We start from the raw sequence: 14,873 nt of genomic DNA, 5'->3' as shown, positions 1-14,873 counted from the left end.
ACAAATCTTACAGTATACATGGCTTCACATGGCAAAGTGTACTGTACATATGCACATATTTGTTTTGTACACAGATGCACATGTAGAGTACTGTAGTGTTTTAACTCTTTCTATTCACAGAGTAAGCAATGAATGAATATATAGAGAGTGCTATGAAAAATGTAAAATTATTTCCAGTAAATTGCATCAATCTCCCAAGTTTTTGTTTGTCCCATTGATTTGAATCCAATCCTTCCCTCCCTACATTAGAAGGTCCTGTAAAAGTTCTATCTGCTTGAATATATGTATTTTGTTTTTCCTCATCAATTTTTCAGATTCCAAGAACTTCCAGTGAACACAGCTTCCAGAGACTATGGTCCAGGACATCCCGCCGTAGAAGAAGTGTCACGTCACTAACAGACCCTTATTTAGCCTCAAGAACGACTTGGCCTACTCCTCAAAGTGAAGCCATGTTTCTACCAGAGTATGAAGTTTGTCCAAAGAGTGCTGAAAGAGATTACAAGGTTTGTCAAACAAAATTATTTAGAAGCCTACTGTACATTAAATTTACACCAAGACTAAGATAGCTGCATATCAGGCTGTTAATTGCTTGTATTCAGTTTAGTCAGAACTTGCAAGTCTCATGGAGATATTAATCACTTCACATCAGAGCCCCTGAACCTTTCTATTCTGAAATCTAGTTCCTTATTAATGCAAAGATTCAGTGCTTACTTTCATACAATTTAATCCTTAAAGGCATTTAAGACTGGCGCACAGAGAAACGTCTGATGCCGGTAATCTGACCTAGTTTCGAATGGGGTATAACAGAAGTGTTAGACACCACCATCGATCCCAGGAAATGAACACATGTATTATGTATTATGGTACACTCCCAACATTAATCCTTTCTCGTTATTAAAACTCTGCAAAAAGCACTTTACCCTTCCCCTAGATGTATTACTGTACACTCCCTACATTAACATTTTCTGGCTATTAACACACTGCATAAAGCACTTTACCCTTCCCCTATCAAACCCTTCCCCTATCAAATCAGGCTATGTATTACTGTACACTCCCTACATTAATATTTTCTGGCTATTAAAACACTGCATAAAGCACTTTACCCTTCCCCTATCAAATCAGGCTATGTATTACTGTACACTCCCTGCATTAATATTTTCTGGCTATTAATACACTGCATAAAGCACTTTACCCTTCCCCTATCAAATCAGGCTATGTATTACTGTACACTCCCTGCATTAATATTTTCTGGCTATTAATACACTGCATAAAGCACTTTACCCTTCCCCTATCAAATCAGGCTATGTATTACTGCACACTCCCTGCATTAATATTTTCTGGCTATTAATACACTGCATAAAGCACTTTACCCTTCCCCTATCAAATCAGGCTATGTATTACTGCACACTCCCTGCATTAATATTTTCTGGCTATTAATACACTGCATAAAGCACTTTACCCTTCCCCCTATCAAATCAGGCTATGTATTACTGTACACTCCCTACATTAATATTTTCCAGGGTTGGCCGGTTTTTACCGGGCGGTTTTTACCGCCCTGGTAAAAACAAGTTTTTTACCGGTTTTTACCGGGAGGTTTTTCCCACCTATAAGTGGGAAAAACTGGAAAAACCGGGAAAAACCTCAAATTATATAGAATTCCTAAAAACTCATGTGGAACTTGTGGAGGAGCATAGAATCTACAAGAAAATGGCATCTTATGGTAGGGGGTTGGGTTACATCCAAAGAACAGCTATGATCTATAACTTGTGAGTTTACCGATTAGACTATTATAAATAATTCAAATAAATAATATATTGGATGCTCAAATCAACCAACTTTATTTTCCTATCGAGATGCATAATTCCATTATCTAGAGAATGGACTCGTATCAAACTGTTGGTGCCTCCTAGGGCTATGGTTCGTCATATTATACATGCCACATTAGTCTGCTCAGATCCAAATGATGACATCCAAGAACGATCACTTCATGTCTGCGATAAATTGTACTCTGTTCACACTTCGCACTAGGCACTGTACTATGCTTATATTGCTTATAGGCACTGTACTAAGTGACTGTTGTGACATCAACTAATTTGAGAATAAGTAACAATTGGAACAGTTACTTGTGTTGTTGATACTCCTACCTCTTCAGTTAGCCTATACACAGGAAGTGCCCAGTATCACCTCACCTGTCCACCTCAAAGTGTTTAATCACTCATGCATGAAGTTGTATAATTATTGGACCATGTTTGCATCAAGGTAAACAGTTTGGTTGTGTGAATGGCTCCATAGGGCCATTGTGCGTTTAATACTTTAATTGGGCCCATGTGCCTTACAAAGTTTCAAAGCAGTTTCTATTGAGCCCCTGGATTGAAGTTCACCTCAATAGACTGTTGCCTACTGTATTAATGGAATGAACTGTCTGAGCACATAATATTATATTATTATATGGTTCCTTGTCCCTTTGAGGCTTTGGATGCCATGGTTCGCCACTTCGTTCTATCCTCCGCTGTTCATGCCACATAATAGGCCTGAAGAATTTAGGAGGGGTGAATGTCCCAGTGTAGACCTATAATGGTTTGGGCAATAGGCAATGCATACTGCTAAAGAGATCGTGACAGAATAACTATACATGTGCAATACGAAAAATACTCTTTTTTCCACAAAAAGTAGAATAAGAATGTGATAAAATAGCTCAAAATGAAGCTAAGAAACTCCCATATTCAATAAAATATGCCTGTCATGAAATAATATCGTGCCTACTGATGACCCTGCATTTTACGGACAATTAATACTAGTTTTCGAGACGGAGGCGGTTTTTACCGGTATTTACCAGTTTTTCCCGGTTTTTACCTGGTTTTTACCGCTTAGTGGGAAAAACAGGTTTTGTCCCGGGAAAATGCCAACCCTGATATTTTCTGGCTATTAATACACTGCATTGCTGCATAAGATTTGAGGATCAAGAACAGGAAAGAATTGTTGCCAGCTTTGTTTGCTGAGGCATCCCAAAAGCAATTTTATGGACTTTACTGTACAATGTTTGCTGCTTGTTCAGTTTGGAGAGTGACATATAAACCGTGAGTACTATGAGCCTGTAAGGTAGTTGAACTCCACACAGTAACATGAAACTTTATATATAGCTGGAACACTCAACATAAAAGTGTAGGCTTACAGCACTGGTAAGATGATTTATAAATTTTACCCTGAATCTAGATCAAGTCTCGCTATAGTAATCTCAATCTACCCAAGGCTTAATTTTTAATGTTGTTCCCTCTGAGGGGTCGGAAGTGATTAATTTAAAACATTGTCAATGTGCAAACAGTAGTACTGTAGTTAGTTAGCATTGCTCATTCAATCTACACGAAGATGGATAGAAATTTATGGCAAAATATTCATGAAATATTAATAACGTCGATGGAAGATTGACAGGGAAGACACTCAGTGATGTGACCATGTAGCAATTCAGTTTTTGTTCCCTTTGATATATATTGGCTATGAGAAGGTTGATGAGGTATTACTGTAAGTGGCAAAATGTATGCATAATTTTCTGGTACGTGCTCATATACTGTATAGAAAGGCATTTAAAGAGTATTATACTCTCTATTTGTGTACACAAATGCAATTTAGCATACAGTACTGTATAAGGTGAATCATAGTGCCAGGGACTACAGCATCATAGCAAACACTAAATCCATCACAGGTTGATTCAAGCAAATTAAATAGTCAAGAAACTTTCAGAGATGCCAACCAGTATGATTTTATCGTATTTAGTACTATAAAACAAGTGAAATACGATAATACAATATTGCCTCTTGAAAATACATTTTTCATCTTTTAAAAAAGAAAGAAAAAAAAAGAGATTTTTAAATTTTTTTTTAAAAGGAAGCAGAATCGCATAGAAACATACACACAAGTAACCCCCCAAACCCCGACCAACACGTTGAACAACGAGCCTACATGGGCGGGAAATCCGCGGAATCGGCAGCTTTAAAATTTTCTCTTTAAATGTTAATGAAAAAGCAAACATTTTACTTGCCCGTTCTTAGCAGTAAAACATTTTTCTGACAATTTACTAGCCCGGGGCCAACGGGCCAGTGGTAGTGTCGAGATTTCGTAAAAATCTGATTTTTCTCTCCAAAATCTGATTTTTTAGGATATTCAGTCTGTTTTTTTGTGTCAAGAGGTTGGCATCTCTGAACTTTCCTATTACTTGCACCACAAACTAATATAAGACTTTCTTTTCTAGGGAACATTTTGGACATTGCATAGTATTCCACATTGAAGTTGAGGCAAAATTAGGTTTATGGGAGATGATGTAATTTAGTTTGTTCACCAGCAACGTAAACCATGTACATGGCTGCAAACTGGCTCTGTCCCTTTTGTATCACGCAAGACTGTAACTTTATGGCAAATCTTTAGCTTTGAGCATGCAGGCAGCTGGCACATGTGGCAAGCTACCATACCTACTGTACAGTACAGTATTTACCTGATTGTGAATGCCTTAGCTCATCGGCATTATTGTCCCTTGAAGTTTAATAATTTGAAGGTTACAAAGTTATATTTATGTGGTCAACAAGCTTCTATTTGAAACTTAGCATGTTAATTATAATGCTTTTGAATTTTTGAAGCCAATATTGTCTCCAGTTTCATATTTATATCTATTGCTGTCTTTTTGAGTTTATACATTTAAGTGTTTTTTTTTTTGTTTTTTTCCCCTTCTCTCGCACATGCAGTTCTTTCTCCGCATTTAAAAGTTTTGGCTATAGTTATCTTAACTTCACATTTCTCAAAAGTTCTTTTACCTCTCCCAACATGAACCAAATTTACTTATACTCCCTTCTACTGTACATGCCTACAAATGTCAGTAATAATGTAGGACAATTAACCTTCCATTGACATATTGGGTTCTGTCCCCTAATTCTCCTTCTTTCCGAATGTATCATTCTTAATGTTAACACCGTCTATATTTTCATAGTACCTTAAATTTTCAATCTAAATCAATTTCCATTTACTCCCATGGATTATGATTTCTTATTAAATTTATAGTCACACAGTCAAATCATGAATGAAAAAAATATTGTGCAAATTCAGTAGATTGGTATGACTATGAATTGCAGCTTCAGTTGATTTTACAAGACGGAAATGCCAAATGCCAAAATTGTTCTCTTGGGAAACATATTCATAGCATGTATAAAAAATGTAAAACAAAACATTATTTTTTGTAATATTTCACAGTTGATGTCCTTCTGACTGGAGAGAACTTTACACTGTGAAAGGCAGTGATTGTAAAGCTAAGAATCAATATTATTAAAGGCTGACCTTAAAATGAATGCTTGATGGGAGGTTTTTCTTTTTGTTATCCTTTTATGTGTAATTGTTGAATGGAGACTCTGCCTTTACTTATTTGGTCGTTACCCTGGTAACGGTAGATAAGCCTTACTCTGGTAAACTGCACTTTTGGACCTTGGCTGGTATTTTAAGGGTGTGTTGAGGCAGAATTGATTCTTAAGGTACAGTATGTTATAGTTGAAGAAAAGTGAAAAAAATTGAGTGCTACAGGAAGTATTTTTTCTGCAGAGCTACAGTCTTCTGATATATCACCTTTAAGTAAGCTTTATCACTGGAAGGCTCCCTTTATACTAAATTGACGATGGCATCGGCTACTCAGCACTGGCCTAACAGTTGTGTGATAATAGCAAATATGCTAGTTTTTATAGAGCTACTTAAAGTAGTATAATAGGTTTGTTGAGCTATAAGCTTTTCCATACATCACAATATGGTTATCCTTGTTCTTCCACACAAACGATACCCCCATATATCTTACGAATAATATACATATGTGATTATCACAATAACATTCTTTGTATACTTCTATGCAGACACAAATGACCATGCTCGGGAATTATTTCTTAAATTGTGGCAAATTTTAACTTTTTGTTAACAACCTTTTTTATTCTTGACCACTTTGCTTACTACAGTGTCATCAGCTTTCATAAAAAAGAAAAAGAAAAAAAAAAGAGCAAGAGAGTTAGAGAGATTTTGCTTGAATTCTTTTAAGTCTTAAACTTAGCTTTCTGGCTTTCAAAGCTTCTTAATAACCATTTGGGTCACTGTTAAGGGTTTTAATAACATGTCTCCCCCTGCTTGTTCTTAAATCTCTTGTAATTACATACAGTAGCATTACATTGATCCCCTGTTCCATATCTGTCACTTGTGTTGAGAGGTTTTCTTCTTTCAATGCATTTAATTTACATAGGAATCCTTTTAAAATACAGTCTTACAAATTGGCGTGAAGTAGTTGACAACAGTACCTCATGTAGTAGAAACATATCAGCCTTTGTAGCATTTCACAGGAAACTGGTTAGCAAAGAGCCCTTTTTCTAAAGGCCAATAAATTTTTCTGGAGAATTGAGTCAAGGTTGGTGATTTAGTTATTGAACCTTGTCCCACATAATGTATTTCTCGCCCTAATAGATAATTTTTATCTGCTGGTTTAGATTTCAGGCATGGCTGGTTTATTGAACCTACAAAGTCACAGAAATTCTGTTAAAAGCAACCAGAATAAAGTACTAGCAAAATCTTGAGGCTATATACAGTACTTTATATGAGTCACTGTTTGTGACATCGAGGGAATGATTTGTGCAGTGTAGAGGTTTTCTTCAAACAAAGAGATTTTAAGGAACTTAACCACAGCCAAAATGAAGCACAGCTTTGTGCACATACAATAGCAGGGACAGTGTACATGCAACCTATTAAATGAGTCAACTTTAAGTTGATTAGAGTTTTTTTTCCCTTCAGATAAAAATTCTTCACCGTCCACTCAAACTTCTTATGTACAGTATATATTTTACTGGTTCACCTGTATCTACAGTAACCCCAAAACCATAATGTAGTGTGTGGCTTTATTCCTCTTCTGTCCTCTCCAACTTCCTTCACCCAATCACTCCTGGGGGCTGCAATATCTCCTTCATGGTACTATCTCTACCCTCATGCCTTCTTGACCTCCCCACCCCCCCCCTCCAATCACTTCCCATAATTTTTCCCTCTCTTGTTCTTTACCATTTTTCTTTACATGAACAAGACATTTATAGGCAAATAGTACACGCTTTAACTTCAATTCTTCATAGCCAGTGTTTTGAAGCCATACTGATGGATTTTCTTCATGAAAACTTTTCTAATGATAATTATTTTGATGGATAATGCTAGAACTCATTTTGTTTGATATTCTTAAACAATTTTTTTTATTTTTGTGTCATCATCAGGTGGTCCACCAGATCAATAAAGGTGCATATGGTCAGGTTGTGAAAGTAGAGAGACAGTCAGATGGACAAATATTTGCTATGAAGGTGAGTTCATATTGTAAAAACAAACCTATTGAAAAGAAGTATATATTGTAAGTATGGACCTACATACATGGATAGATTTTGCACAAAATTTATGAGAATAACTTATAAAGTGAACCGGGTGAGAATAACTGTCCAAACTTCCTTTGATCCGAAGCAGAATTTTGTCACCCAGAAAACATTTTCATATAACTTTAATGTAAAAAACAAACTGGAAAATTTTAATTTTTAAAATTGACATCAGTATTTTACATATGTACTGTAAGTTTGACTAGTGATTAGTATGGCTCACGTATGACTATATTGTTTACATTGGGGTATTGGTATGAAAATGTGAACTAATTATGTACCGTAATTTATAGTCGGACTTGTGTAATTAAATCACAATAGTAGGGAATCTAGGGATGTTACAACTATTTGTGTAAGTACTGTTGAAATGACTAAAGTAGTTACAAAATCATCTCTAATACTCTTCATCAGGCCTGAGAGTGGGGTCTGGGTGCAGGCTACAGTCCTGTGGCCCACAGTCAATGGGGGGGGGCTGGGATATGTGAGATAGCGCATTCATGACATATTTTCACTAAGAGAAAAATTCTTCATACCCTCGTGGTATGTAATATTTTCTACCATGAATTATATGAAGATTTTGAAATGTGAGCCCTGTGAAATAGTTGTCCTCGGGCCTGTTCAGCTGGCCCCTTCCCCCTTCACTTACATACAGGTCTCACAAATGGATGTCATGCATAATTAGCTCACAAACTTGTTTTTCCTTATTTTTGTCATTTCCAATAACATTTTTGGTGGATTGTCATTCAGATTATGAGCACTGCTTGGTCAAATTGAATGTAAATTGCAGGTCAAGTTGAAGTAACCAAATATTGTGAAAGATTCTAGATTATTAGTATTTTTTTTATGTTTCAAATGAAAAATTAAAGTGCTTGATTGATGTAACAATATCTTGCCTTCTCAATGGAAGAATAATTTAAATACAGTACATATTGCTTTAAAATTCATTTATAGGTACTGTATACATCTTTTTTTAACAGTCCTTGTTAGTCTTCTTGTCTTGTGTAATTTACAGTACAAATTACTACAGTTTGCTTTGTATCTAAGTTTTGTAGGTTTATAAAGCCATTGTTGCCAATTATTCAAGTTTGCCAACTTCTACAATTGTCACAAAATTGTTGCCAAACACTCAACAAACAATTCATACATGTATGTATTGTTTACACTGAAGAAAAAATGGTGGTATGTGATTCCATGGAAGCACAGAAAAGGCATTGTTGGCAATTATTCAGTTTGTCTACTTCTACAATTGTCACAAAATTGTTGCCAAACACTCAACAAACAATTCATAAATGTATGTATTGTTTACACTGAAGAAATAATGGTGGTATGTGATTCCATGAAAGCACAGAACAGGTTGGCCATTTCTGACATATTTCAAGAACATACACCAGAACACTGTACAATTTATGCCAACTTGGATCTTTTCTGCTTAGTCTCACTATTTGTGATGGTAGTAGACTTGCACAGTGCATACAACCTGTTACTCCAATATATGTCTTTTTCTTTCCTATTATTTAACAACTTTCTCCTATAAGTCCTACCAGTTTTCTTTCTTTGGAACTCTCATCTGTAACTTAAGGCATTGCATGGGGTCCTTTCAATAGATCATAAGATTACAGATTGTATTTGGGTTAATCTCAGATAAGAAATGCAATTTATCAGTCCCAGAGTCAAGCAGCTTACCTCAAAATTACAAAGAGCTGGGATGACTCATTTTTCTTGAGCAAACATGATGAGGCATGATTCAACAGCTGAATCCTGCTGATGTTTGGTGTTATTTTCTCCTAGCACCACTGTACGTGTCTGTGTCTTTATGTCTGTGTCTGCTGCTGCAATAGATTGATAGTGATAGAATCACTGTATACAGTGTATGTTGATGTCTTTTCTGATTACAATTGCAAAACTTTTTAAACTTTTTAAATTAGATGGTGAAAAGCTGCAGTACAGTATTTCTAATGTAATTTATGCACTGTCTTTTATATTTTTTTGGTTATATTTTTTTTGTTTATTTTGAACAATTTTAAAGGCATCAAGGAAAGGAAATTGACTATCCCTACTGGTTTTAAAATATGATGTATCTAGGTAATTTAGGTTAAATAATAAAAGTATACAGTTATAACATGGACCAAGTCTGAAGAAAAATGATTGGTTGCCTGGTCTTCTGTCTTTTGTTAGTAAAGTCTTGGGGGTTGGGGGGGGGAGGGGTGGGTGGGAGGATGGAGAGAACAGGAAGGGGAAAGGTAGAGGAAACCAATGAAAATATGTGTAGAAAGATGCAAGGATGACACAGACACTCACAGTGTAAACTCATGCATGGTGAGTGGAGACTGTTATAATATGATCTATGCATAACTGTACATATAAGGTGTATAGCGGGGCAAATTTTTATGACATGAACAAATTTCTCTTCGGACAACCAAAATCACCTTTGCTGATTGTCCGTTGGGACGACTACCTGTATGTAATATTGTGTGATTTAATTAATGTGAGCATCAACTGTGCGCGTGTTAGGGTGTTAAGATTGTATGCGTGTGTCGGTTGTGCGTGTTGCTTGGGATGGGTGTGGTGCATGATTTGTTTAAATTCAATGGTGCATTGTAATGGTGCTTGTTGCACATGTTTTCTTTAAACAGGGTTTGGAACAGATTGGGAGGCAGTTCTTACTTAGAGTTCATATAGACAAGACGTGTTTTGTTATCTTGGCATGTTACTTAGAGTTTATAAAGACAAGATGTGTTCTTTAACTTGGCAAGACTCAGCTGAAGTTTGGCAAAACTTCGATGTAGTGACAAATATAACTGCCCCTAACTGGACTCTTTATTTATTTGTAACAGACTATTTGTTTACATCAAATTCAGATTGCATTTTTGTAAAGTTATTACAGTAGATACCCCCAAATAGGTAAACTGATAAATTGATGTTGTCTATAGATGTCACTATGGAGATACTGAAATAAAGCATAAATAGTCGTAGGCCTATCATCCACTTTGAAAATGGAAGTTTTACTGGCCCAAAGTTGGTGTTTTATTCGCAAAACCTCCAAATCTCTACTACATTGTGCATAGTGATCATTCTTTGTTTTTGTATCTTTGTAAATTTGCAGTTCATACGTACATTACCGTAAAGTAATACCGGATTTTCCGAATAGGATAACCAGCAAAAATCATTTAAAATTTGCCTGCATTCACTAAGCAGAGCCACTCAAAATAACCGTTGCGTGGGATATGTGCAAAGCGAAATTTAGTTTGCATTGCAAGCATATAATCATCCATAATATTTACACAATTTCAACTTTACAACTCTTTGTGATACTGATATCATTTTTTGTTTTGGTCAGAACTTACTGTAAATTTATCAAGGTATACTCAAATGTTGTGGTCATAAATCAGCACATTTAACACTCATTTGTGCCTGTTTACAATATCACTTGATCTCTGTTCAAGACACACCAAGCCTAGTAAAATCATTGAATGTTTACAGGATGAAGCTGGTTTCCATTCTTCCTCACCCCACCCACCCTACCACCCTTATTGAGGTACATTAAATGACACAATATATGCAAATATGTGATATTCTTTGCATATATATCACTTGACTGTAGCTGGAACTAAGACACTATATTTTGAATCCCTCAATACATTATTATACAAACAAACTAGAAATCAAATGTACGGTAATTATAGTAAACATGATATTTTGGTGTAAGTTTAATTAATAATGTATTTCTGCATCATTATTTAACAAATTCAGTTTTTCTCACATGTTTACTGGAATGCTCATTAAATCTGTTGACAGGAGGGGTACAAACTATAACTATATATTCCACATTCAGAAGTAATTCATCAGGTTCAACTTCACTATTTCTCCGTAATCATTCATTAATCTACAGAGCGTGACTCTGAGAAATTAAGCATACATCTTAGAGGCATCTAACCCTGCATAATAATATGCTGTAGCGTGTAGGTTAAATTATTTAAGAACAAAACTGGCTGTGACTTTGGAGAGTGCAAAGTACAGTATGCCTTAACTTCCTCTTAAAAGGCTTAAAGTGCAAAATCCTCAGCTCTACAACTGTGGCTTGTAGTTTGCCAGAAGTAGCTATTTTTCGTTGATTTCGATTACAATTATTAGTGGCTACAGAACATTGTAACTTATGACTAAGCCTACCTGCCAAAATGTGTCTTTGCACAGACTGACTCAGGTCTACAAATAAAGCTTCAAAAGGGCATATATGACAAAAATAATTACATACTTTATAATCTGCTTGTAAGCAAGGGTCTGTCATGTTTGAGTTTCATGCTCTTTGTTTAATTTTTTTTTTTTTGGGGGGGGGGTTGCAACATTTGGAATAAAAATGGGAGGCCTATGATAGTAAAGTGAAAAGTTAATTTGAGTATTGATACTGCTTTTAGTTTGTGCTTCTTACTTTGTCCTCAGAGCTGAGAACATTAATGACTGAAACCAACTACCATATGCTACTCCCTCACTTACCTGTCTCCAAGCATCTCTACCTGGTTACTGTTTAAAAGCACTGAACATTCTTAGTTTTTCCTTTAAAAGTCAGAATTAATACCTTTTTTCTTTATTTGTGGACTTATCATCATACTGTAGTTCAGTGACAGAAGAAGTTAAATGAAGCAAGCTCAGAGTTAGTTCCTTCCGTTTTAGTGCATTGTATGTGTACAGTAGATTATTTGTGTGTGCATTAATCGTTTCATACTTTGAGTTACCATAAGTCCCTGATGTATACAGTATAGTTGTATGTTAAATATTGAAACTAGTAGTCCCAGGATATTGTCTTGTAAAGTAAAGAAATTGTTAAGTAGAAAAGTTGATGTTGCCTCCTAATTGAGTTGTTAACAGTCCGGTTCATTCTCAAGCATAGATACCATACTTATCCACCAACCCCACCCCATTCCACCCCACCCCTACCCACCCTACCACACCTATCTTCCTCCAGATATCAAACTGTCTAGAAAAAGCGGTACTCCAAATGTTAGATTACTTAATATGACTCACAAACAGCATTTAAGATCACTTTTCGCATGAAAAGTCTGCATTAAATAAGTAGTGCTCAGGACTTAAGACTCTAAATTATTCATGAGAACTCGTACAGTAGATACAAGTGAATTTAAAAGCCTGAGATATTTAGGAAATATTGTCAGTTAAAGAAAAAAAAATTAATTTCACAAGTTTCATGATCACTTGTTTAAATATTTTTGGGCGAAAGTGATGGCAGTCTTTAATTTAACATCATCACCTTTTGGTTGTACTATACTGTACAGTATGTATACTTTAATATGTACTGTCTTAACTACATACTTGCAAACGATTCCTATTGTATGCTGTCTCAAAACGGTCATTTGTGACCCTGTAAGGTACCTCTCTGAAGACTGTGTTAGTCAAGTTGAAGCTGACGGTTCCTTTTTTTTTTATATTAGTCATTTGATGACTCACTGATTTAAATAATTCTAGACCTATAATCGTTACTTGCAGTTGGAGGTAAAAACATGCTTGCAGCAACATTTCACATGTAATACATTCAAAACTAAATATACATATCAACAAGGCCAACTGTTTATCATGTTGAGTATAAGCTTTCACGGTGTCCCGAAATTGCACTTTATGAGCGACACTGCATGGTAACACAAGATAAGTACGTGGGATGAATCACCTGAGGAAGTTGCTGGTACCATGCTGTTAGAAAAATATTTACCACTATCCAAGAATTTAGGCCATGATCATGTATCAAGAATTCAGCACTGACAGTTTCTAGGGTCAGATGGAGCAGACTGTACAGTATGGGATTGAACTGTGAATTGATGAACTGTGTCTGTATATATACTAGTAAACTGTTTAATACAGGTTTTAAGTTGATGCCTTTTGCAAAATAATATATACTGTAGATGTTGTAATGCGTGTTCACTAAACTGTGGAAACTTTTGGCTAGTTACAATTTTTTTGCTCTTAATTTTCTAGTTTATTGACAATTTCCCAGAAAATTTATTTAAATTTAGCTTGGAGATACAGTATGTAAAAGAATGTTTTTTTTGTTGTTGTTGTTCAGAATGGTGTTGGCACTTATAAAGTAACATTAAAGATACATTCATCCTGTGTTCTAGTATATAAACAGCATAGATCCATCTGGTTCAAAATATTTATGGAAATTACTATATAATGTTTACTATGCCATAACTAATACAGGTTGGGCACATCTGAAAGTCCACCTTTGACAGGTAAGACAGTGAAAGGAACATTTTTACAAAACTCCCAATATAGCCATGCTGATTCAGTAATTACTTGTTGTACATGTAATCAGCCAGTGCCCCCCCCCCCCCCTCTGTCATATTATAACACACCCTCACAACCTGCTCTCCCATTATGTATGTGTACTGTAGTATCTTCTTGTTCACACTATAAAATACTGTGACATCGTATGATGTTGCTGTTCCGTTTGTAACCCTCCTTTGGATTTATTTCCAAAGATGAACAGAATTTTAATCAAGCCCCTCGGTGCCGGTACATGTTTCCTCACCGAAGAGATATCTGTCAGTTTAAAGTGCTCCTAATGAAGTTTTAGCAGTTAATTTGTTTGTTCTTACTTTTCATGACTGGCTGATCCAGTGCTAATTTAATTAGGTTGTCGAAAGAAAACAATCGAGGGCAGGAATTGAAAGGCTTGCTGCCAAAGGCTATTAGACTAGCAAAATGTTTCATTGTTTATTGGTCAAACTCGGCATTATTGCAATTATTGAGAAGGAGATTGGAATCCAACTAAATCATACTGCCAGATTTGTTAAGAAGTTAAATTAAATTGTTTAGAAGTTCATTAATTTGTTCAGCTTGGTGTGTCTGCATGGTCAACCATTTCCCTCAGAAAATTTATTAATTATTTTAATCAACATTTCCATTCAATTCAAACCTTTTGATACATGGACACTTTGTCATATCGATTGCTAAACATTAATGCCTACTGACATTATAAAGACTGACATTAAAAAGTAAATCCATGTTTCCTCCAAAGAAAATAGATTAGAGAAAACCAGAGAAACAAGATATGACTCATAATTGACAAATAAGGAGTTATGTTTTAGAAAATATATTGGAATTTTTGATCCTCCTGGGACCTTCCTCAGCAATACTTGGCAGTCCAATAAAAAGTACAAAATGTAACACAATGGAAGTATGACGCTAGACAGGTGTGAGTTGCATTGATGGAATTAGAACCAAATAAACCATGACTATATTTACAGGAAGCGGATTAAGGAGCAAAGAATGGATTGTTTGTAGAACTGATAGTTGTTAAAGGCATTGAAGACTCGCCCCAAACTGCGTGCGGTCATCTGAAAAAGTTAACTTTCTGTTGCTTGCAAGTGACGATTTGTTCGTGTTGCTACAAAATGCAGACAGTAATGAAATGTGATACCTTGTTATCTTTAGCTGGACCTGAGATGTCCATCG

The 14,873-nt window shown here is 35.5% G+C and overlaps 1 protein-coding gene across 1 annotated transcript in view; it reads left to right on the top strand.

Annotated features, from left to right (window-relative positions):
• Nucleotides 1-14,873, top strand: part of LOC139981396 (ribosomal protein S6 kinase-related protein-like) — a 52,218-nt gene that overhangs the window by 1,934 nt on the left and 35,411 nt on the right. The window contains exons 2-3 of the mRNA XM_071993760.1: nt 315-503; nt 7,263-7,346. Coding sequence (XP_071849861.1) covers nt 315-503; nt 7,263-7,346 — 273 coding nt within the window. The remainder of the gene's footprint in view (nt 1-314; nt 504-7,262; nt 7,347-14,873) is intronic.

This window comes from Apostichopus japonicus, chromosome 15 (genome assembly GCF_037975245.1).
Source record: "Apostichopus japonicus isolate 1M-3 chromosome 15, ASM3797524v1, whole genome shotgun sequence".
NCBI lineage: Eukaryota > Metazoa > Echinodermata > Holothuroidea > Aspidochirotida > Stichopodidae > Apostichopus > Apostichopus japonicus.
Note: the sequence above shows the minus strand (reverse complement) of the source record. Positions and strands in the feature narration are given on the sequence as shown.